Genomic DNA, 25,743 nt, shown 5'->3' on the forward strand with positions numbered 1-25,743 from the left:
GCAATTGGGAAGCCAACTGCCGGGGACCCCGAGGAGAAAATAGAAGCAGCTTTCACTGCTTCTATGTTCTCTGATCACTTGTACACAGAGCTCAATTAGCGCTGCGTATATGAATAAAGGTAGCAGCAGCGTCACTTCCTCTACTGGTCCCAGTGACCATGTAACTAGTCACATGATCGCTGGGTGCCGTTAGTGGCAGACTGCTGCTGGGTCTAACTAGACCCAGCACAGCCCTATTAGTGACAATAGTCACTATAAGGCCGAGTGCACACAAGGCGGATATGCTGCATAAAAGAAAGTAGCGTATCCGCCCTTTGCGCCGCAGGGAATTCCAGGCAAAAAAAACGCACCAAACTGGACGGCCTCCTGGAATGACGTATCATCCCAGGAAACTGCTGCAGCGGCGGTCAGATGGGATAAAGCGTCATCCAAGGAGGCCGTGTTGTAGGGAGGAACACAGACTTGTGGGTAAGGCCTTATTCACATGAACGTGTTAAACGTCCGTGGGACGGCCGTTGAAAAAGCGGCCGTCCCACGGACCTATGTTATTCGATGTGGCCGTTCACACAGCCGTTGTTTCAACGGACCGTGTGAAGGGTCTGTGGGAGTATAGGCCATGTCCTATCTTTTCACGGATGACGCATCCCTCCATGGACTCTCAACTATGGTGGATGTGTGACATCGCATCCCGCAGCGCTGAGCACGGTTGCACCTCGTACGTGAAAAAAAGCAGTTTTTCACATCCAAGATGCGCAGCGCTCGTGTGAATCAGGCCTAAGTATGACATTTTTATTTTCTGAGTTAAGTTTTTTGTGGCGGAATCGCTGCGAACCCGCCACAAAAAACGCAACTGCTATTTGTCGCGGGTTCTACCTCCCCATTGAATTCAATGGGGAAAACACGCAACGAATAGGCAGCGTTAACGCAAATACAATGGACAAGATACAGAATAAAATTCTGCACCGCAGGTCAATTTCTGAGCGTTTTTTCCGCTCCGTATTTACGCAGCGTGTGGATGAGATTTGTTTTATCTCATCCACTTTGCAGCTACTGTATTTGCTGTGGATTTTCCACAACGAATTCCGTTGCGAAAAATCTGCAGTATTTACGCAACGTGTGAACTGACCCCTAAGAGGGCCAATTTCCCCTTTACAGCCCCAGTAAGGGTATGTTCACACGCAAACTCAAAAACGTCTGAAAATACGGAGCGGTTTTCAATGGAAACCAGCTCCTGATTTTCAGACTTTTTTTAAGTCACTCGCGATATTGCAGCGTTTTTGGAGCGGTTTTCTATAGAGTCAATGAAAAATAGTTCCAAAAACGTCCCAAGAAGTGACCTGCACTTCTTTTTCACGGCCGCGTAAAAAAAACGGCCTATCGGTACAGAACGCCGTTCTTCCCATTGAAATCAATGGGTAGATGTTTGGAGGCGTTCTGCTTCAAATTTTTGGCCGTTTTTCGGGCGTTTACGGCACGAAAAACGGACGAAAATAGCCCGTCTGAACATAACCTTACAGTGGAAATACAAGGTGTAAAAAAAATATATAACAAAATAAAGTTCCCCAAAAGGTCTTTTCTGGGACAGACCATAATAACAAAAAAAATGTAAGTAAAATAAAGTGTAAGAAAAACATATTAAATACACATAAAATACCCACCCAAAAAAAACGTTTCCCCTGTCAAATCATAGTCGTAATGCTAACCCCAAATTACACTAACATAGACATGTCATATTTTAAAATTAACGTAGACTATGAAGATCACAAATAAAGATCTACCGTATCTTTCGGACTATGACAGTTTTTAGCAAGAATAAATCTTGCTAAAAAGTCCCTGCGTCTTATAGTCGGCAGCCAAGGGATCCGTCAGCACCGGGCCCCCTGACCGCTTCTTACTTAACCCCTTCCCGATCCATGACGTGCCGACACATCATGAAGTGGGGAGGGGATGATGTATGGAGCGGGCTCACACGCTGAGCCCGCTACATACAGTCAGCTGTGTTTTACAGCTGACACGCTGCTCTAACGGCCAGGAACAGAGATTGCGCTGTTCCTGGCCATTTAACTAGTTAAACGCTGCGGTCAATAGCGACTGCAGCATTTATAGGGGTCTTCACATGAAGGACATTTATGACATATCCACAGGAACCTCTGGGACCCGCACCTATCTCTAAAACGGGGCCCACTAAGCCACGTTCTATCTTACTCGGCTCCGCTGTCTCCCGGCCACTTCCTGGTTAGGTGCTCGGGAGTTACGAAAACAGCTGAGTGCTCACTGAGCTACGCTGTTTCTGTAACTCCCATAGAAGTGAATGGGAGTTACAGAAACAGCGTAGCACCGCGAGCTATGCTGCTTCCGGAACTCCGTAGTTACGAAAACAGCGTACATAGTCGAGTTACGGAAACAGTGTAACTCGCTGAGCTACGCGGTTTTCGTAACTTCAATAGAACTGAAGAGTAGTTACGGAAACAGCATTGCATGCCGTTTCTGTAAGGGCTTATTTGGACGAACGTATAATACGTCCGTGCTACGTGCGTGATTTTTCACGCGCGTCGCACGGACCTATGTTAGTCAATGGGGCCGTTCAGACTATCAGTGATTTTCACGCAGCGTATGTCCGCTGCGTAAAACTCGCGACATGTCCTATATTTGCCCGTTTTTCGCACATCACGCAGCCATTGAAGTCAATGGGTGCGTGAAAACCGCGCACGGACGCACTTCCGTGTGCCGCGCGTGATGCGCGATACAGTAGTCAAAACTATGAATGAAAACAGAAAAGCACCACGTGCTTTTCTGTTTACAAACATGAAAACAGAGTGTCATAATGATGGCGGCTGCGCGAAAAACACGCAGCTACGCTCCATATGCTGATGACACACGGAGCTTTTGAGGACCTTTTGCGCGCGCAAAACGCACACGCTCGTGTGAATCTGGCCTAACTGCCATTCACTGCTATGGGAGTTACGGAAACAGCGTAGCTCAGCGAGTTACGCTGTTTCCGTAACTCATCCATGTATTGCAGTGTATTGTACCAACGATCTAATGATTGCTGGTTCAAGTCCCCTAGGGGGAACTAATAAAATGTGTAAAAAAAATATGTAAAAAAAGTTCGATACATTTTCAGGAGTGTAAAAGTTAAAAAAAAAAAACCCTTTAACTATTTCTCCCCATGCACAATGTAAAAATGAAGAATAAAAAAAATTGGTATTGCTGCATCTGTAAAAGCCCAAAACTATTAGAATATAGCATTATTTGACTCACACGGTGAACGGCGTAGGAAAAATAAGAAAAAATAAAAACCCCAGAATCGGTTTTTTTGGTCACCATAGCACTTAAAAGAATGAAAATAAAAAGTGATTAAAAAAAATCATATGTACCAAAAAATGGTGCCAATAAAAACTACAGCTTGTCCCACAAAAAATAAGCCCTCACACCGCTGAAACGATGAAAAAAATATAAAAAAGTTATGGCTCTCAGAATGTGGTGAAACTGAAATTATTATTATTTTTTTTTAACCAATAGTTATTTCTTTGTAAAAGTAGTAAAATAAGAAACGTTTTCCTATTTTCTGTTGTCTAACACCTGGGTGCGTCCGTATTTTAGGGTAAAACTAGGTTATTACCTATGTTCTGTGCCAACTAGGGATGTCACGATACCAGAATTTGGACTTCGATACCGATACTTCGTTTAGTATTGCGATTTCGATACCAATTTCGATACTTTTGCCAACAGTAATAAAAAAAAAATTCTTCCGTTTTCTGATGTGAGGCGCGACGTGTAATGAATTTTGAACGCGCCTCACATTAATAGTAATTAATCCCATCATGTTTCTCAGTCATATTGGGTTAATGTGCGAGGTACATGATGGGGTTAATTACTATTAATGTGAGGAACATGGAGGGTAAATTCATCGCACCTCGCGCCTCACATTAATAAGTGAATGAAAGCCGTGTTTATTTCATTTTTTTTACAGCGTACACATCATAAATGATGCAAAAACATTGTTGTCCGCGCCATTACTGAATGTGTGTATTTTATGTATTGAGACTTATTTTAATGTTTATTGTAAAAAAGGTGAAGGTGTATTTTTTTTAAAATTTAACAATACTTTGTTTTTACTTTATTTTTAAACTTTAATGTACTGACATATATCAGATATGTGCCAGTACATTAACCTGTGGACGGATAATACACAGGCAGTTGTTAGGACATACTTGGGTATGTCCTAACAACATGAAATATGGTAAGACAGCCCTGGGGTCCGTCAATAGACCATGGGCTGTCTGCCCATATATGGTATGGCCCTCGATCGCGTCACAGGAATTCCCTGTGACGCGATCCAGGGGCATCCCCCCTTCTCACTTTCCCCTGAATGCTGCAGTCAGCTGTGATCGCAGCATTCAGGGGAATAACGGCGGAGATGAGCGGTTTCTCTGATCTCCGCCGTTATAGAGCGGGGCTGCGGCTGTGTAATACAGCCATTGCCCAGCTCCTGACAGGAAGTGCGCGCGCGGTCAGCATGAGGTGATGCGGCCGGCGCTGCACTAATGAGCGGCAGTTCAGGCACTGAAGACAGAACATGGGGGTGTTTTGTAGCGCGCCCGCCATGTTCTGTCTCCAGTGCCGCCGCTCATTAGTGCAGCGCTGGCCGCATTGCATCATCCTGACCCCGCGAACTTATCATGACTCAGGAGCGGGGCTGTGGCTGAATTACACAGCCGCACTCCCATACAGTCATGTGTTACTATACTGAGCTGTGCGGCTGCGCAGCTCAGTATCGAAATACAGGAAATAGCGGTATCGAACCGTTTAGGGATGCACAGTATCGAAACAGTATCGAAGTTTCGATGCACCGTGCATCCCTAGTGCCAACGGTCATTTTTTTTTTACACGCCGCTGTCAAAAGACGGAGCGTAAAAAAGACTCCCGCGTCAGAGAAGTGCCTGTCACTTCTTGGGACGTAATTGGAGCCGTTTTCCGTTGACTCCATAGAAAAACAACTCCAATTATGTCCGTAATGGGCGCCGCGAAAAATGCCTGCAACATGCCATTACGTCTGAAATTACGGAGCGGTTTTCTCCTGAAAACAGCTCCGTAATTTCAGCCGTAATGGACGCTGCCGTGTGAACATACCCTAAAAGTAAAAAACATATTTTTTTACTATTATTTTCAAAACGTAAGCCTAAAAAAACTAAAATAGCAAAAAGGATGTGTATAAAAAAAGAAATAAGTAAATAAAAAGCCTGAATGGTCTACAAAAATAAAAAATATAGCAAAAATTCCGTCGCTAGCCCAACAAATAAAAGAAAGTTATAGCCGTTTAACTAACGTGTGCTAAAAATGTCTAAACGGTGTCTGGTCCTGAAAGCTCAAAATGTCCCGGTCCTGAACCGGTTAAACACCAAAGTGAACAGTATCATGCATTGAGAATATGGACAGGGGTTGTCATGAGACAACTCCTTTACCCTCTTGTTCACACGGAGTTGTTTGCAGGCAGAAAAATGTGCCTTAAAATTTCTGCAGATTTTGCCCCGTCTGCACTTTCTTTGTCACGTTTTTTTGCTGTGGCCATTGAGCACCGGGGGCAAAAAACGCAGCGGAAAACGCTTTCTCTGCCTTGCATTGATTTCAAATGGGAGGTCAAAGACGGAACCGTTGGGAGAAAGAGCATGGTCGCTTTTTTTTCCGCTCGCAAAGAAAAAAACATTCTCCGTCTCCTATTGAAATCAATGGGAAGTGATTTTGGCCAGTTTTCGGCGCGGTTGCAGTGTCAAAAACAGTGCCAAAAAATGCTGTGTGATTCCCAAATGTATCGTGCCCCATGTCCGATTGTTCCTGGTATGTCTTTGGAGGATTGGGAGGAGGCACTGGCGTCCCCACGCTATGTATCCCCTGCGGTTAACAATCGCATGACTCAATTATACTTTCTGCACTTATGTTACTTATCTCCAATTCGTCTTCATAAAATGGGGGGAAACCCAAACACTAGATGTCACAGATGCTGTAAAACACAAGCCGACTTTTGGCAAAAGGCTTGTGAGTGTTCACATATTAATTCATTTTGGAAAGAGATCACATCACAACTGACATCTGTTCTGGGGATTCCAGTGCCATTTACCCCTGAGGTGTGCCTTCTTGGTCTTTTGGATGAGTCGTTATGGCCACATCACACTAGAATTCTTCTTTGGGAGACTTTGTTTTTTGCCCATAAAGCCATTGACCTCAGATGGATGGGTGATAAATTCCCAATCTTAGGTCAATGGGAGAAACTGATCAACACGACAATTTCCTATGAGAGACTGGTGTATTCTCACAGAGGCTGCCCCCAAAAATTCCAGAAGATATGGGGGAGATGGTTTGTGTCCCCTTTAGCTCTGTCTTCCCCAAGATCGCGGAGAACCTGTCTCTCCGCTGGTCTTTGAGGAAGCAAATAATGAGATGTTTAGAAAGTCCCATCGCTGTATAAGGTTATTAAAGGGGTTTTCCAGCTTCTGACAACTGATGACCTATCCACAGGATAGGTCATCAGTACATTATCTGCGGGGGTCTGACACCCGGGCCCCGCACAGATTAGCTGGTCCGGTGCCTCCGTGCATCGGACGTACAAGTGAATAAGAGTAGACCTGCAGTTCTGCAGCACGGCCGCTATGCTATGTACGGAGCCAACTGCTACCGAGCTCCATCCATCGCATTATGTGCCACAACATCCGGTGCCCGCAGGCCACCGGAGCGGCTTCCGGGTGTCGGACCCGCACCGGTGACATACTGATGACCTATCTGGTGGATAGGTCATTAGTTGTCAGAGGTTGGACAACCCCTTTAATAAGAAACCCGGAGGTCTAACATTTCATGTCCATGACTCTATTAAGCATTCTATACACGGTGACATACTGCTATGTGTGGGTCTCACACGTGCGATGTTAACATTAAGTTTAACTTTGTTTAATTCAGTTCACCGATGACTGTGTATATCACGCTACATCCGGATTTCTACTGTACATTTTATAAATGGGAGAATTTGAGTAATGTTTCCGGTGTGACCGGATACTCAATCTCTTGTTACTGTCATTTATTCCACTATGTATATATGATGTAATACTGATTTTTGTTGATGTGCAAATTGTATTTCATATGTTGTTTAATAAAATGAGTTTGAGAAAGAAAAAAAAAATAATTGATTACGCTGTGGAAGCGGCCTAAAAATCCATACCAAAGTCAGCAACTAAATCTGCACGTGTTACACGCAGACTTTGGTGTTTGCGTCGGTGCAGAAATTTGGCGCCGATTTTACTCATTGCAATAAATTAAATCCACTGTGAAAACACATTTCCGCAACAGATTTGTGGATTTAAAAATGCGCAGCATGCCTAAGATCTGCTGCGGAATTTTTATGCTGTAATTGGGGTTTGTTAAAACCTCATTCACCAACATTATAACATACTAAGTTGTGTAATTCGCAACCAAAATTCCACAACAAATATGCGATGTGTGAATCCAAAGGGTTAAACGGCCAGGATGGTAGTTTTCTCCCATCACAGATTTTAGTGCAGGACGGACTGCTGTCAATCATAGCTGTGCTCCCATCTGTGATCGTTCACACACAGCTACTGTGCCCATGAAATGTGTATCTGTCCTGGAGCACCAAGAAATCAGCGCCCACGACATAGACATTGCAGAGCAGGAATGGGTTATTCAGCAGAACATTTGTTGTTCAGTAGCAATGAAGACTTAGATACAGCTCACTCCCATGGCTAGATTACGGCACCGCTTTGCACATCCATGAGGCCTGTACCGTACCTTTGTACGTCTCAGATTTTAATTGGAGGCACGTGGAGTATTTTTCTGTCGGATTTCATACAAATCCGACAAAGAAATCATGGCATGCTCAACAATGGGAGATCCTCAACCAAAACAAGAAACGCATGCCAAATACGCAACAAAAATGCAAGGTGTGAACCCAGCCTAAGGCTACATTCAGACGAGCGTCACCAACCTCGGACGTGAAAACTGGAAGTTTTTTTTTTTACGTCTGAGGTGCACCCGTGCAGGACGCAATGTCACGAATCCCCCCATAGACTAGAGTTTACGGAGGGATGCGCGACACGCAGTAAAATAGGACATGTTCTATTTTCCACGGACCGTTCACACGCTCCATTGAAACAACGGTACTGTGAACGTCCACATTGAAATACATGCGTCCGTGTGAGGACCGTTGTTTACACGCACGTCTGAATTAGCTCTAACGGTTCATGGTTTTTTTTTCTTTGATTCCTCCTAGTATGTGAATAGGATCTGTTTAGAAATACAATCACATATCTGCACAGTATAGAGATACATTCTGATGGACACATTTATATTTCCACTGTTACGTATGCGGCCCGAAACTTGTCATATACTTGGAGGTGAAACACAACTATAAATAAATATAAGAGTCAACACAAAAGTGCAGACAGTTCAGAAACACACTACAATACAATGTTTCAAACGTGACATCTCTATTACAGCAATAATAAAGACAATTCTAGCAAATGCTTCCCGTAGTGACTTGAAACCAGCCAGAGGTAAACAAATGGCGCGTCCCACTCACATCTTATCCTTCTGATGCTGTCTCTTCCCCATCTTTCCAGCTTGCTCAACCTCCGAAACCAAAGTAACTAACAGAGCTGAGAAATCCTACAAATATGCCACTATTTCCGGTCGTCTCTTACTAACTTCACTACACGCCGGAAGTTACGGAACGGAAGTGGACCTATCGCCATTTTGGGACTCTTAGTATCCAGCTATAGAGGTGTACTAGCATGGCTGCCTAGAGCGCTGTCTAGTGCTGAAAGCCCAGCTACACCGCGCGTTGGTCCCTGCTGCCGACTGTAGCTGTATTGACATTTGCTTCCCCCTTCAATGCATTGCATTATTGGAGCTTGCCCGTAAAACGAGTTCTGTGAACTAGAATAAATAATCCTCCCATTATATCATTTCTACCCAGGTTTTAGAACAACGGTATATAGGAAAAGATTTTTCATTGGGTGCCTTTTAGCGTCCAACAGGCTGCAGTAATTTAGAGAGTGACTCCACCTGAAAATAAAAATCACTTCACCAGATACAGTTCTCCTTTGCAGTAAGGCCTGGTTCCCATGTAACGTAAACGCTGCAGAATTTTCGCCAACAGGATTCTGTGCGGAAATTCCGCAGCATTTTTCAGACGGAAGTTGCTGCAGGTTCCAGGTCCGATACGCTGCGTTGTAGTGCGGTTATTGGGACAGAAGGTGCTGCCGGTTCCAGGTCCGATTTGCTGCGTTGTAGTGCGGTTATTGGGACAGAAGTTGCTGCAGGTTCCAGGTCCGATACGCTGCGTTGTAGTGCGGTTATTGGGACAGAAGGTGCTGCCGGTTCCAGGTCCGATTTGCTGCGTTGTAGTGCGGTTATTGGGACAGAAGTTGCTGCAGGTTCCAGGTCCGATACGCTGCGTTGTAGTGCGGTTATTGGGACAGAAGGTGCTGCAGGTTCCAGGTCCGATTTGCTGCGTTGTAGTGCGGTTATTGGGACAGAAGTTGCTGCAGGTTCCAGGTCCGATTTGCTGTGTTGTAGTGCGGTTATTGGGACAGAAGGTGCTGCGGGTTCCAGGTCCGATTTGCTGCGTTGTAGTGCGGTTATTGGGACAGAAGGTGCTGCGGGTTCCAGGTCCGATTTGCTTCGTTGTAGTGCGGTTATTGGGACAGAAGGTGCTGCGGGTTCCAGGTCGTTTACGCTGCGCAGTTTTTACGCAGCCTTAAAGTGGTTTCCCAGAACGTAGTAATAAGTCTAAAAATACAGAAACTTTCAAAACAAAAAAAAATTGCAATTAACTTGTCGTATTCATTTGCTGATCTGGTACTTTTTGTTTACAAATAGAATGTAAAGATGTGAGATCACGTTAACCCCTTCGCGCACCCAGACGGGCCATTAAGCCAGGGTGCGGGGGGTGATGTTTGGAGCGCGCTCCATATGTGGCGGGTATCAGCTGTGTTTTACAGCTGACACTCAGGACAAGCCAGGAACTGCGATTGTGCTGTTCCTGGCTGTTTAAAGGGAAGGTGTCATGATTTTTTTTTATTATTATTATATTGCTTTTAATAAAATATAAACAAAAATTTTATTTATTAGTGTTGTGACTAAACTTTTTACTGTGTTCTTACTTTTACTTCTCTATGGGGGCTGCCATTTTTTTTTTTCATCTCTGCGTGAAATCCGGCACCATTTTCATGTGGACCGGAAGCCGCTTCCGGACAGTAAGATGACGACTTCCGGCCGCGGCTTCCGGCCATATGTTTAACGAAGCGAAGGCGCAAGAAGCGTAGACCAGCGGAGGCGGCGGCAGGAGCAGGTAATTTATGTTAGTGTATGTGATGTGTATATTATGATTGTGTATGTGATATGTGTATTATGTTCGTGTTATACTGTCTGCTGAGCCCTGTATCTAATCCTCCTACACTGTGCAGTCGCTCAGAAAATGGCGGCACACAGTGTAGGAGGTTTGAAGACCTTCAACCCCCTCCTTCTCCTGGCACTAGCCAGAAGAAGGGAGGGGGGATTGTGTGAGGACACTAGAGCGAATGTGTCCACCCCAAATTTGCAGCATAAATCAATGCGATTAATTTACCACAGTGATCATGCTGCAATTTTGGGAACTGCTCCCTCTAGTGACCAGCACATGGAAATGATATAATTAGAATGTAATTTATAATATTTCATGACTTGTGAAAAAAATTAAAACAATGTGTAATCACTCAAATACCAATTGTTTAACTGAAAAAAAGAAATAAAAAATTCTAGTGACACATTCCCTTTAACCCCTCAAATGCTGCAGTCAATCGCGACCTCAGCATCTGAGGCGCTGAAAAGAGGGGAGCGCCCCCCCCCCGCAACGAGATCGGGGGGTGACGACGGTTATCATGGCAGCCCAGGGGCCTAATGAAGGCCCCCAGGGCTGCCTTCACTCTGCCTCTGTTAAGGGCTTAACAGAAGCCTGTAAAAATGACAATATATTGCAATACATTAATATTGCAGTGTATTGTACCAGCAATCCAATGAACGCTGGTTCAAGTCCCCTATGGGGGGCTAAGTAAATGTGTAAAAAAAAAAGTGAAATTAAGTTTTTTTTAGTAGTGAAAAAAATAAATTAAAAAAAATTAAAACGTTAAAAACAAAAAAAACATTTTCCTATTTTTCCTCTAAAGTAATATAAAAAAAGCAAACAAAATTGGTATCGCTGTGTCTGAACTATTACAATATAGTGGTATTTAACGCGCATTGTGAATGCCGTACAAATAATAAAAAAATAAAAATAAAAAAACCACGCTGGACAACTTAGCTCTTAAATAAAATGTAATAAAAAGCGATCAAACCAAAAAATAGTTCCGATAAAAACTACAGCTCGTTCCACAATAAGTAAGTAATCACACTGATCAATCGATGAAAAAAAAAAAAAAGTTATGGCTCTCAGAATGTGGCGATGCAAAACTATTATTTTTTTTAACAAAACGTTTTTTGTATTTTAAAAGTAGTAAAATATATATATATATATATATATATATACTATATAAATTTGGTATCAAAGTAATTGTATCAAGCCGCAGAATAAAGATAAGTTGTCTTTTCTACTGCACGGTGAAAGCCGTAAAAACAAACAACTATCGAGGAATCGCGTTTTTTCCAATTTCAGCCAACAAATAAAAAAATATCAGTTTCCCAGTACATTATATGGTACTTTAAATGCTACCAATAGAGACTACAACTCCTCCCGCAAAAAATTAGCCCTCATACCACTCTATTGACAGAAAAATAAAAACGTTTTGGCTCTAGGAAGGCGGGAAGTGAAAAACGGAAATGAAAAATCAAAAAAAAATGGCTCAGTCCTGAAGAGGTTAATTGTGGCCCTCAATCAAGGACTTTGAAAGGTTCGTCCATACGGTGATGGTCAATTTGCCTATATTCCCTGTATTAAATTACATTATGACTTATCAAGCAGGATGCCAAATTACATAGACATGTATCCTCCATCTCAAATGACCTTCTCATCCCACCTAGTTCTGTTTGGGTCTGTAAGAAATATGTTGTTATTTCTGTGTTCTTCTTACACCCTTGGTTGCAAGGTTTTCTCTTTATCGCAACATTTCTTATGAAACTCCCTAAAACTTCCCTATCTTAGAAGAACAAAACTATTATAGTCTTGCCAAGAGAAATAAGGCAGCTGAAAACCTGATGTCAGCATCTAATGAAGAATCAGAGTTAGGGTATGTTCACACGGCAGCCTCCGTTACGGCTGAAATTACGGAGCTGTTTTCAGGAGAAAACAGTTCCGGAAGTTCAGACATAATGGCATGTTGAAGGCGTTTTTCGCTGCGTCCATTACGGACGTAATTGGAGCTTCTTTTCCATTGTGTCAATGGAAAACGGCTCCAATTACGTCTCAAGAAGTGACAGGCACTTCTTTGACGCGGGCGTCTTATTTACGCGCCATCTTGACAGCGGCGCATAAAAAAAAATGACCGTCGGCACAGAACATCGTAAAGCCCATTCAAATGAATGGGCAGATGTTTGCCGATGCTTTAAAGCCGTATTTTCGGACGTAATTCGAGGCTAAAACGCCCGCATTACGTCCGTAAATAAGGTGTGTGAACCCAGCCTTACTGTCACATTGCCTCTGACTGGTTAACCTTAAGCCTACATCCCCTTTGAATATTATTCTAATGGAGTTTGGCAATAAACCTCAGACGAGTATTTTTGAATATTCAAGCAATGTCTGTTTTTTTTTATTCCTCTCTGATACATATTGATCTAATCTATGATTAGCATTTGGATACAATTCCTGGAGTGAGTGTGGTTGGATCACTCGAGAACACGCTGTGTCTTTGCACTGCCAGAAGCTGGGCGTTGTGAAGAGAAGTGGATGATACTTCTATACACAACGCCCAGCTAGTAAAAGAAGTAAAAACGCCCCGATGTAACGAACACAATACACGCCCAGTTGTACTTTTACTTTAAACACGCCCAGTTGTACTTTAGAAAGCCTCATTTACATAAATATAAAAATGGTCATAACTTGGCCAAAAATGTTCGTTTTAAAAAAACAAAACGTTACTCTTATCTCCATTGCAGCGCCGATCTGCTGCAATAGGAGATAGGGGTTGCAAAATCTGGTGACAGAGCCTCTTTAAGGACGTAGCCTAGTTTTGGCCTTAAGGCTCAGAGCCCATTTTTCAAATCTGACATATTTCACTTTATGTGGTAATAACGTCGGAATGCTTAAACCTATCCAAGCGATTCTGAGATTGTTTTCTCGTGACACATTGGGCTTCATGTTCGTGGTAAAATTAGGTCGATATATTCAGTGTTTATTGGTGAAAAATTGCAAAATGTAGAGAAAATTTTGGAAAAATAGCATTTTTCAGAATTTAAATGCATCTGCTTGTAAAACAGATGGTTATACCACCCAAAATAGTTACTAGTTCACATTTCCCATATGTCTACTTTAGATTGGCATCTTTTTTGAACATTCTTTTATTTTTCTTGAACGTTACAAGGCTTAGAAAATAAACAGCAATTTCTCATATTTTTAAGAAAATTTCAAAAGCTTTTTTTTTAAGGTACCTGTTCAGTTCCGAAGTGGCTTTGAGGGGCCTATATATTAGAAACCCCCATAAAACACCCCATTTTAAAAACTAGACCCCTCAAAGTATTCAAAATAGCATTTATAAAGTTTTTTAACCTGTCAGGCATTTCACAGGAATTAAAGCAAAGTGGAGGTGAAATTTGCAAATTTCATTTTTCTTGCTGAATTTCAATTTTGTTCAATTTTTTTTCTGTAACACAGAAGGTTTTACCAGAGAAACACTACTAAATATGTATTGTCCAGATTCTGCAGTTTTTAGAAATGTCCCACATGTGGCTCTACTGCGCTCGTGGAATAAAACACAAGCCCCAGAAGCAAAGAAGCACCTAGTGCATTTTGAGGCCTCTTTTTTATTAGAATATATTTTAGGCAGCATGCCAGGTTTGAAAAGGTGTTGAGGTGCCAAAACAGTAGGAATCCCCCAATAGTGACCCCATTTTGGAAACTACACCCCTCAAGGAATTTATTTATGGTTGTTGTTACCGTTTTGACCGCACAGTTTTTTCACCGCACATATTTGAATTGGGCTGTGAAATGAAAAAAATTTAATTTTTTCCAATAAAATGTCATTTGTGATCACAATTTTTATTTTCACAGGGAACAAAATACCCCATTTTGTTGCCCAATTTGTCCTTAGTGCGGCAATACCCCATTTGTGGTGATAAACTGCCGTTTGGGCCCATGGGAGGGCTCAGAAGGAAAGGAGCGCTATGTGTTTGTTGGAGTCCAGATATTGCTGGATTGGTTTTCGGGTGCCATGTCGCATTTGCAGAGCCTCAGAGGTATCAAAGCAATGGAAACCCACCAGAAGTGACCCCATTTTGGAAACTACACCCCTCAAGGAATTCAAATATGGTTGTTGTTACAATTTTGACTGCACAGTTTTTTCACAGCACCTATTTGAATTGGGCTGTGAAATGAAAAAAATGTAATTATTTTCCAATAAGATGTCATTTTTTATCAAAATTTCTTATTTTCACAGGGAACAAAATACCCCATTTTGTTGCCCAATTTCTCCTGTGTGCAGCAATACCCCATTTGTGGCGATAAACTGCCGTTTGGGCCCATGGGAGGCCTCAGAAGGGAAGGAGCGCTGTGTGTTCTTTGGAGTGCAGATTTTGCTGGTTTGGTTTTCGGGTGCCGTGTCGCATTTGCAGAGCCCCAGAGTATCAAAGCAATGGAAACCCACCAGAAGTGACCCCATTTTGGAAACTACACCCCTCAAGGAATTCATTTATGGGTAATGTGACCATTTAGACCCCATAGTTTCTTCACAGAACTTATTTGAATTGGGCTGGGAATTAAAAAAAAAATATATTTTTCCAATAATATGTCGTTTTAGCTCAAAAATTCTTATTTTCACAAGAAATAAAATACTACATTTTGTTGCCCAATTTGTCCTGAGTGCGGCAATTCCCCATTTGTGGTGATAAACTGCCGTTTGGGCCCATGCGAGGGCTCAGAAGGAAAGGAGCGCTATTTGTTCTTTGGAGTCCAGATTTTGCTGGATTGGTTTTCGGGTGCCATGTCGCATTTGCAGAGCCCCAGAGGTATCAAAGCAATGGAAACCAACCACAAATTACCCTATTTTGAAAACTACACCCCTCAAGGAAATCATTTATGGGTGTTGTGAGCATTTTGACCCCATAGTTTTTTCACAGAACTTATTTGAATTGGGTTGGGAATTAAAACAAAATTATTTTTTTCAAATAATATGTAGTTTTGGCTGAAAATTTCTTATTTTCACAAGAAACAAAATACCCCATTCTGTTGCGCAATTTGTTCTGAGTGCCGCAATACCCCATTTGTGGTGATAAACTGCCGTTTGGGCCCATGGGAGGGCTCAGAAGGAAAGGACCACCATTTGGCCTACTGGGGATTTTCTAGTGCGAAGTCATGTATGCAGAAGCCTCTGAGGTACCAGTACAGTTGAAACCCGCAAGAAGTGACCCCGTTTTAAAAACTACACCCTTAAGGCATTCATCTAGAGGTGTAGTGAGCATTTTGACTGGAGACCTACACCCCATATACTGTAATGTGGGTTCTCCCGGGTATGGCAATACCCTACATGTGGCTGTTATCAGCTGCCTGGGCACGCAGCAGGGCCCAGAGGGGAAAGACGAGGGGGATAAGCTGTGTGGAGTGCATCAGGGTAAGTAAAATTGGGGTAAATTACAAACGGTCAAAACTGGGGTCATCTCAGGGTGGGCACGGCTCATTATCAGTATAATGTAGGAAGCGAAGTATTGCCTAATTTATTTATTTTTTTAGGTTACAGTTCAGTTCTGAAGTTGCTTTGAGGGGCCCATATATTAGAAACCCCTATCAAACACCCACTTTTAGAAACTAGACCCCTCAAAGTATTTGCAACAGTATTTAGAAAGTTTATGAACCCTTTAGGTGTTTCACAGAAATTTAGAGCAAAGTAGAGGTGAAATTTACATATTTTTTTTTGTCAGAAAATCCTCTTTATACCATTTTTTTTATAACACAAAAGAATTTATCAGAGAAACGCAACTTAATACGTATTGCCCAGATTCTGCAGTTTTGAGAAATATCCCACATGTGGCCCTAGTGCGGTAATGGACTGAAGCACCGGCCTCCGAAGCAAAGGAGCACCTAGTGGATTTTGAGGCCTCCTTTTTATTAGGCACCATGTCCGGTTTGAAGAGGTCTTGTGCCAAAACATTGGAAACCGCCCAAAAGTGACTCCAATTTGGAAACTAGACCCCTTGAGGAATCCATTGTAGTTTTCTTGGGGTGCATGCTGCTTTTTGATCAGTTTTTATTCTATTTTTAGGTGGCGTGGTGACTAAAAACAGCAATTCTACTATTGTTTTTTTATTCAATTTTTTTTTACAGCGTTTACTGTGCGTTATAAATGACATTCACTTTATTCTGCGGGGCGATACGATTATGGCGATACCCTATGTTTATAGTTTTTTTTTATGTCTTATGGCGTTTGCACAATAAAATACGTTTTATAAAAAATCATTCACTTTTTGTGTTACCTTATTCTAAGAGCCATAACTTTTTTATTTTTCAATCAATAAAGCCGTGCGAGGACTTATTTTTTGCGTAACGAACTGTAGTTTCGATCAGTACCATTTTTAGGTACATGCAACTTTTTGATCTCTTTTTATTCCATTTTTTGGGAGGTGAAGTGACCAAACAATTGTGATTGTGGTACGGTTTATTATTTTCTTTTACGGCGTTCACCGTGCGGGATAAATAACGAAATAATTTTGTAGTTCAGGCCGTTACGTACACGGCGATACCAATTATGTATAGTTTATTTGTTTGTTTATATATTTTTATTAATAATAAATGACTGATAAGGTAAAAAGGGGGATTTTTACTTTTAATACTTTTAAAACTTTTATTTTCTTATTTTTACACATCTTTTTTAACTTTTTTTAACTTTATTACTTTGTCCCACTAGGGGACTTGAGGGCAGGAGGCCCTGATCGCAATTCTAATACATTGCACTACATGCGTAGTGCAGTGTATTAGAGCTGTCAGCTACTCACCGACAGCAAGCATAGTGGGTCCTGATTTTGTCAGGACCCACTAGGCTTCCGTCTATGGCATAGCCGGACGCCATTGTTTGGTGTCCAGTTGCCATAGTCACCATCGCCGGCCGCTATCGTGTAGCAGCTTAACCCCTAAAAAGCTGCGATCTCTATAGAACGCGGCTTTTGAGGGGTTAATCAGCGAGGACACAGCGATCGGTCCCCGCTGTAGGAGCTGTAACAGCTGCTGTACGATACAGCAGCTGTCACAGCTCCTGTATGTGTCGGGAGGACGGCCGAAACGGCCGTTACTCCCGAGACGTACTATTAGGTCATGGAGCGCGAACGATACAGCTGCCATGACCTAACAGTACGTCCAGGAGCGGGAAGGGGTTAAATGTGTCCTTAGGGGTATTCTTATTAAGCATGGTTCTCGTATCAAGAGGGAGCAGGGTTTTAACAACGTTGCAGGCTCTAGAAACTCAACTTAAACAGACGTTACAGGAGCATACGCTTAGGGAGCTCACTAGAACACGCCATGATATTCAGCTTCTCTTGGATAAGAAAAGCGCTCGACTTCGTCAGGTCTGTTCTCGTTTTTATTATGAATAGGGAAATAAGGCGGGAAAGGCGTTGGCTAGAGCGATACAGGATCGTGCTGCTCTTTCATTTATACCCTCCATAAGAACGGAGTCGGAAAAGTTGGCATACAAGACGGAGGATATAGCTTCATCCTTTTGCGCTTATTATTTCTCGCTATACAATTTACCCCCTCCAACTACAGGTAATATACCTCCCGATCCGTTGATATCCCGGACGGTGTATATACAAGACACTGCACTGGCTACACTTTCCCTAGATGACGCTATGTATCTGGATTCGCCGTTCACCAAGGAGGAGATCGTTCAGGGTATTAAAGCCTTGCCAGCAGGGAAAAGTCCTCGGCCAGATGGGTATATAGGTTTTTTTTACAAGTCATTAGTGGAGGAATTGGTGCCGTCGTTGTCGGAGTCATTTAACTCGATATCCGAACACACTAAATTTCAGGATTCATTTTTGCAGGCTCACATCACGGTCATACCAAAGGAGGGTAGGGATCCGCAACACTGTGCTAAATATCAAGCGATCTCTCTCATCAATACTGATGCTAAGATGTATGCTAAACTAATAGCAAATAGACTGGGCGGTTTCTTGGGCTCGCTGGTTCACCCGGATCAAGTGGGTTTTGTACCAAAGCGCGAAGCAAGAGATAATACTCTAAAGACCTTCTCCTTGATACATCATGTGAAGCAGCATAACATTCCTTGTATGCTCCTGTCCTTGGATGCCGAGAAGGCCTTTGATTGGATGGACTGGGGGTTCCTGGAGGCGGCCTTAAGTCAGATTGGTATAGGTCATTTGATGAAGATGCGCATACTGTCTCTTTTTAATCGGCCTCAGGCACGAATTAGGATCAATGGTTCACTGTCTGCTCCGTTTATCATTGTGAATGGCACTAGGCAGGGATGTCCACTCTCACCCTTGTTATTTGCCGTGGTTATGGAACATCTTTTAGTTGCGGTGAGAAACAATAGTGGGTGGGTGGGTGGTATGCAATTTAAAGTGTCTGCGTTTGCAGATGATTTATTGTTTTATATTACACAACCGCATTTATCTCTGCCGTCCCTGCTGAAATCCATACGAACATATAGTTATTTTAGTAATTATAAGATGAATCTCTCTAAGAGTGAGGCTATGAACATTTCTTTGACAGTGTCTGAAGTTAGACAGTTGCGCAGCAATTATTCCTTCTCATGGACGGTTGGTTCTCTGAAATATCTGGGGGTGAAGATACCAGTTGATCTTGCGGATTCCTACTCTCTCAATTTCCTGCCTATTCTTCAACTCTAAGAGCTTGATCTGGCTAAATGGGAAAATAAGGATTTTTCTTGGTTGGGAAGAATAAGTGCAGTAAAAATGAATGTGCGAAGATTTATTGCAATCTCACTTACATGTGTCTCCTGCAGGCAATAACAAGCTCATCCAGTTGTATTATATCCACCAGGCGTATCTGACACCTCAGCGATTATTTAAAATGAACTACATGCCTGAACCCTCCTGTCCGAAATGTTCTCATGCTCCAGCTGATTTTTGGCATATGGTGTGGATGTGTCCACACATTCAGTCCTATTGGGCGGAGATCATCGGATTCCTCAACTCAATACTACCCTCTCCTGTTACAAGGTCCCCAGAGCTGTGACTATTTGGAATACTGATCTCAAACATAGAGATCGACCTGACAAATTTCATAAGATTTGGGACAACTGGTGCAATTGTTCGGATACAACGTACTCCTCCGGGGAGCTGGACAGGGCAGTGGACGCAGGGAGCGGCGGGAGGGGAAGATAGATATGACCGCTTTTGTTTAGTTGGTGGATCTCCCGGACCTCTTACATAAGAATATATTGGTATGTGCATTATGATGTATAGGATCTATTTGATGACTTTCTCTTCCTCATATTCTTTCTTCTTTAAGCCTCATTTGGGTAATGGTGTCAACACATTGTGGTAATCTTGTTGAGATTTGTTCAGCACCTGCGAGTGCTCTGTTGCATTGATTGGGACGCTGTTGTCCTTTACAATATTTTTTTATGTCATACTGTGATGATTCAATTTTTTACTTTTCAATAAAACGAGTTTAAAAAAAAAAAATGAATGTGCTCCCCCGACTGATATTTATTTGATACGATACCTTGTACACTTCCTAGACAGTTTTTCCTTTTGTTAAATAAAGCTCTGAACAGGTTTATTTGGCGATCTAGACCACCCAGGCTTGCGAAAGCTACTCTTATTAAGAGAAAGCGATATGGGGGATTGGGTCTTCCTAACTGTCAATACTATTACTTTGCGGTGGTGAGTGCTAGAATAGTAGACTGGTTCCATCATAAATCCTCTAAGTTATGGGTAGTGCTGGAAGATTCTTTAGCGCCTGTTGCCCTCACTGCCCTTCGGTGGCTTAGAATGCAGTATTACACGTCCAGTAAAAACACTCAACTAGACCTGGGGCGTGGCTTAGGCATGGCGGTGTGAGGACGCGTTTCTCTGGAGCTCCGGACTCACCGCACAGAAAATCGCTCGAGAGGGCTCACTTACCTGACTTCAGCATACGATGACAAAGGGGAGAAGTCGCAAGAACCTCCCGGTCACTCCTGGCACCTCGTCAATCGGCAGGTATCTTCGTTCCACGCTGGACGGAACCTCACCGCGGCGCTTCTCCATTCCTCCTGCAGGCCGCAGCCAGACACCGCCGCCATGTGGACACTCACCGCCTTCCTGCTCCTCTGGACCGGCGAGGACCGACAGCTGCTCCTGGGTTCCAGGATCTGTCATGGAGACGCAGGAGAGAGGTCAGTGCTCGGAGGACTCCCCGGGGTCGGCTCCTCCGGCCCTGGTAGAGGACTTTCTCACCCTCCAGCCACAGTCGGTACCCAGACAGGGTGAGGACCGCATGGCCCCGCCAGGCACGGCAGTCCCGGCACCATGTTTTCTTGCCGTCCCGCGGAAGTCTCCCCCACAGGACTGGATGCTGCTGATTCAGGGGACAATTCAAATACGTGCAGTGTAAAAACTGGGGTCAAAATTGTAACAACAACCATAAATTAATTCCTTGAGGGGTGTAGTTTCCAAAATGGGGTCATTTTTGGGGGATTCCTACTGTTTTGGCACCTCAACACCTCTTCAAACCCGGCATGCTGCCTAATATATACTCTAATAAAAAAGAGGCATCAAAATGCACTAGGTGCTTTTTTGCTTCTGGGGCTTGTGTTTTAGTCCACGAGCACACTAGAGCCACATGTGGGACATTTCTAAAAACTGCAGAATCTGGACAATACATATTTAGTAGTGTTTCTCTGGTAAAAACCTTCTGTGTTACAGAAAAAAAAATGGAATAAAATTGAAATTCAGCAAGAAAAACTAAATTTGCAAATTTCACCTCCACTTTGCTTTAATTCCTGTGAAATGCCAAAAGGGTTAAATAAACTTTCTAAATGCGGTTTTGAATACTTTGATGGGTCTAGTTTTTAAAATGGGTGTTTATGGGGGTTTCGAATACATAGGCCCCTCAAAGCCACTTCAGAACTGAACTGGTACCTTAAAAAAAAGCTTTTGAAATTTTCTTAAAAATATGAGAAATTGCTGTTTATGTTCTAAACCTTGTAACATCCAAGAAAAATAAAAGAATGTTCAAAAAACAATGCCAATCTAAAGAAGACTTATGTGAAATGTGAACTAGTCACTATTTTGGGTGGTATAACCATCTGTTTTACAAGCAGTTTCATTAAAATTCATAAAAATGCAGTTTTCTCTAAATTTTGCAATTTTTTCACCAATAAACATTGAATAAATCGACCAAATTTTACCACTAACATAAAGCCCAATGTCTCACGAGAAAGCAAAATCTCAGAATCTCTTGGATAGGTTTAAGCATTCCAACGTTATTACCACATAAAGTGAAATATGTCAGATTTCAAAAATGGGCTCTGAGCCTTAAGACCCAAACTAGGCTGCGTCCTTAAGGGATTAATAACTTCTGATGAAAGTCCCATTTCTGTCAGGTTCTCCCAGTCAGTCTCCAGGACGTGAGATGTAGACTGCGAGGGTTCGGGTGATACACCCCTTTCTGGGACAGGAGGTCCGGTGATACTGGTAGTTTCAGGAACCTGCCCCTCGAGAGAGACAATGCTAGGGAGAACCAGGCCCTGCGGGGCCAAAATGTCAGGATTACATTAGCTTCCGCTTTCTCGTCCCGAACTTTTTTCCTGGGTAGGGGAGGAAAAATTTAAATTAATTTTCCTCCCCAACTGACAGACAGGTCATCTAATGCTACTGCATGGCGGGTGTGGTACAGAGAACAGAAGCTGAGTACTTTGTTGTTCTCTTCTGATACCATCACATCCACGTCTGGCATTCCCCACGTGGCAGCTAAGCTGCTGAAAACCTGAGGGTTGAGACTCCACTCCCCTGGATGGAGAATATTGCGGCTGAGGAAGTCTGCAGTGTAGTTCAAGGAGCCCTTGATGTGAACTGCTGAAATTCCCAATGAATGTTGTTCTGCCCAACTCATAAGTCGTTTGCACTCGGTTGACATTGAGGCACTCCTCGTTCCTCCGTTTGTTTACATAGAATACAGTTGCAAGGTTATCTGACTGGATCAGGATTTGAGTATTTCTCAGATGAGATTGAAAGGACATTAGCGACAATCTCACTGCTCTGAGTTCCTTCATGTTGGAGGATAGTGACACTTCCCTCTGACTCCATCTGTTCTGAACCCATAGGTGATCTACATGGGCACCCCAGCCCCAGGAGGAGGCATCTGTTGTGAGGACTTTCTGTGGTGGGGGAACCAGAGACTTGCTGGACCGGAGAGTGTCCGGGATTAACCACCAGCTGAGGTCTTGAAGGGTGAAGTTGGAGACTTTGAAGAGGTTGCCCAGATTTTTGACATTTTTGCCCCAGGCGGGGTGCCGACGAAATCCCGAAGGGTAGACAGGTAAATTGGAAGTGCTGTACTCCGCCTTGCGTCTGGACCGCCAATCATAGGAACCTTTTGTGCGCGGCCAGAATCGGGACATGCAAGTATGCGTCCGTGAGGTCGATTGTTGCCAGCACGTCATTCTCTTCCAGAAGGTTCATCCCTGACCGGATAGTCTCCATCTTGAAGGTTTTCCTCACCAGATATTGATTGAGGAAAGTCAGGTCTATTACCAGCCTCCAACTGCCGTCTGATTTGGGCACAGGGAACACTCTGGAGTAAACTCCTTGCCCTTATTCTGAGACTTGGACATCTTCCAGGGCTGCTTTCTGGAGAAAGACCTGCAGAAGCTGATGGACTATCGGGTTGTGATGCCTGTTGAGGAAAAAGTGGTCTGGGGGGAGAGTTCTGAACTCCAAAGAGTATCCTCTCCTGATGGTTGCCGTCACCCAGTTGTCGGATTATGTCACCGACCACCAAGAGGAGAATCTCTGAAGCCTTGCTCCTAGTTGTAGGATTGGCTGGGCGTCATAAACTGCTTGGATTTTGAGCGGGGTTTTTCTTCCGAATGGATGAAGGTTTTCCCGCTTCGTTTTAAGCGTGCGCGGACGGTCTGGAAACCTTCTTTTGAACTTCGGGGATTTTCTTCTCTGATCTTAAAAGTAATGCCTGGTAGCCATCCTTTTAGGTTCAGGAAACCTAGCCCCTTTGCCTTCCCCTAAGGAATTCAAAATATCCGTTAATTGGGGACCAAACAGAGATTCTGGCTGAAAAGGGAGGCTACAAAAATTATTTTTGGAGAGATTATCCCAAGACCATAACTTAAGCCAATGAGCCCTTCTGGCCACATTCGATAGGGACAAGGCCCTGGATGCATACTTGATGTTATCCAGCTGGGAGTCACAGAGGAACTCCAAAGCGGACTTCATTACTGGGAGGGACTGGAGAATTTCTGCCCTTGGGACTCCATCTTCTAGATCCCTTGACAGGTGGCTTAGCCAGACCCGGAGTGCTCTAGCCACCGGTAACTGAAGACAAGGAGGCATTGCACGAGCACACTGCTGAAGTATACACCTTCTTCAGAAGCTAATCTGCCTTGCAATCCATGGGGTCTTTCAGCAGGGCTGATTCATCAGGTGGAAAAACGGCTTTCTTTGCCAATTTAACTACTGGCAAGTCCAGTTTTGGAATATTCTCCCAATCTTTGGAGCCAGTTTTATCCAGTCTGTAGAGGTTTTTGAACCGAGAGCCCAGTTCTGATTTCCTCTCAGGCTTATCCCAACCCCGTTTCATCCATTCCGTTAAGGCAGGATGGCTGGGAAAATTTCTCCCCTTGGTAATGGGAAAATAAAAAGTCTGTACTTTTTAGGCTTATGCTCAACCTCCTTCCCCGTCTCCAATGTATCCTTCACTGCTCTGAGGAGATCATGGACCTTATCCTTTTTTTTTTATAAATCAAACAAGTTTTTATTGAGAATACAACATGTGTTATACAGCTTTTGCATTTCTGATAAAAAATAACAGGAAAAACAAACAAAAAACAAACTAACAGCATAACATCTTGTGCTTAATGCTAAATTCCTGCAGTTACATTATATTATGTATCCATCATCTTTGGTTGTATCTTCACCTACGTCCCTTTCCCTACCCCTATCAACCTAACTTCCCCCCCCCCTCGCAGTACCTCCTCTGTCTCCTGACTCGTCAAGCCACTTCACCGCCTCCATCCTTCCTGCATATCAAACCGGGATCCCGCCATACCTTGATCATAAAAGTGCATCAGCCCCCCTCCAAATCTCATCTAGTGTACTGCATTACCATAGGTGTTCACCCATTTACCCCATTGCTTCTCATACTTATGAATTGCCCCTCTTTTCAGATATATTCGGTGTTCCAGTGATACCGTGTGGTTAACATATCCAACTAGCTCAGGCACTTCCGGGGGATCCGCCTGCAGCCAATATTTTTCAATTAATTTCCTAGCGTGATACAGAACCTTTTTAAATAGCCAGCAATTCCACTCCATCCCCTCCTTCCTCCCCCATACAGCCCAATAAAAAAAATCTTAGGTTCCAGTTGGAAATCTCTACCATATACTCTAGATACCATTCCTTTAACTTCTTTCCAATATACATTTAGCATCGGACAGCTCCAAAACATATGTTTTATGTCCGCCCCATCAAACATACACCTGGGACACTCCTTTGTTGATCTAATTCGCATTTGCCATAGCACCTTAGGCGTCCTATACACCCTATGTAACAGAAAGAGCTGTGACCTCCTGTGCGCTACACTAATAGAGAGTATTTTGGACGATCCAAGTATTTCTTCCCATTCTTCATCCACTATAGTCCCTACATCCTCTTCCCATTTACGTCTAATCTCCACCAGCGGATCTCCTAGGAATTTGGAGAGTAGCGTACTATATAGCACCGAAATAATCCCTTTAGTGTCTTGTGCCCCCAGCACCTGTTCCATCCCTCCCATAGTAGAGCAACTCAAGTCCACCAGCCTCTCTTGAGCCTGCGCCGCATGCCTTAACTGAAGATATTGGTAGAACAGCCGATGTGAGAGTCCAAACTCCTCCTATAATTGTGCAAAGAGCTTAAGAGTACCTTCTTCATACAACTGGTGCACATGTCTGATCCCTGCTTGTTCCCAATCCTGAAATCCTTCTAAAATATTAAATTCCCATAGATAGGGATTATCCCACAATGGCATATAATTGGAGCATCCTGTAACCCCCAATATTTTCTTACTTTCCCACCAAACTCTATGTAGTTATAGCAAAGTCGGTTTCCCTCTCGCCTCCCTCCTTAATTTATGAGACTCCATGGCCTCTAGTATATCCGTTCTTTGGCCCAAATAATACACCAATTTCCCACTCGAATTCCACTCCTCCCTATTCTTCCATCCTTTAAAGTGCTGTATTTGAGCTGCCAGATAATATATCCATGCATTCGGAATAGCTAACCCTCCCTGTTCCGCTGGTAGTTGCAGCTTTTCCATTTTAATCCTGGGGATCCCCCTTTTCCACACCAAGTCCCTAAACAAATTATGTATTCTCCTGA

At 43.2% G+C, this 25,743-nt stretch overlaps 1 protein-coding gene across 1 annotated transcript in view; it reads right to left on the reverse strand.

Moving 5' to 3' along the window:
- PPIL2 (peptidylprolyl isomerase like 2) overlaps positions 1 to 8,726 on the reverse strand; it is a 58,455-nt gene extending 49,729 nt beyond the window's left edge. Inside the window, exon 1 of the mRNA XM_075832375.1 lies at positions 8,588 to 8,726. Within this exon, the coding sequence (XP_075688490.1) occupies positions 8,588 to 8,619 (32 nt within the window). The 5' untranslated portion in view covers positions 8,620 to 8,726. The remainder of the gene's footprint in view (positions 1 to 8,587) is intronic.
- Between the last annotated feature and the right edge of the window lie 17,017 nt (positions 8,727 to 25,743).

Source organism: Rhinoderma darwinii, chromosome 1 (assembly GCF_050947455.1).
Source record: "Rhinoderma darwinii isolate aRhiDar2 chromosome 1, aRhiDar2.hap1, whole genome shotgun sequence".
NCBI classification, from domain to species: Eukaryota; Metazoa; Chordata; class Amphibia; order Anura; family Rhinodermatidae; genus Rhinoderma; species Rhinoderma darwinii.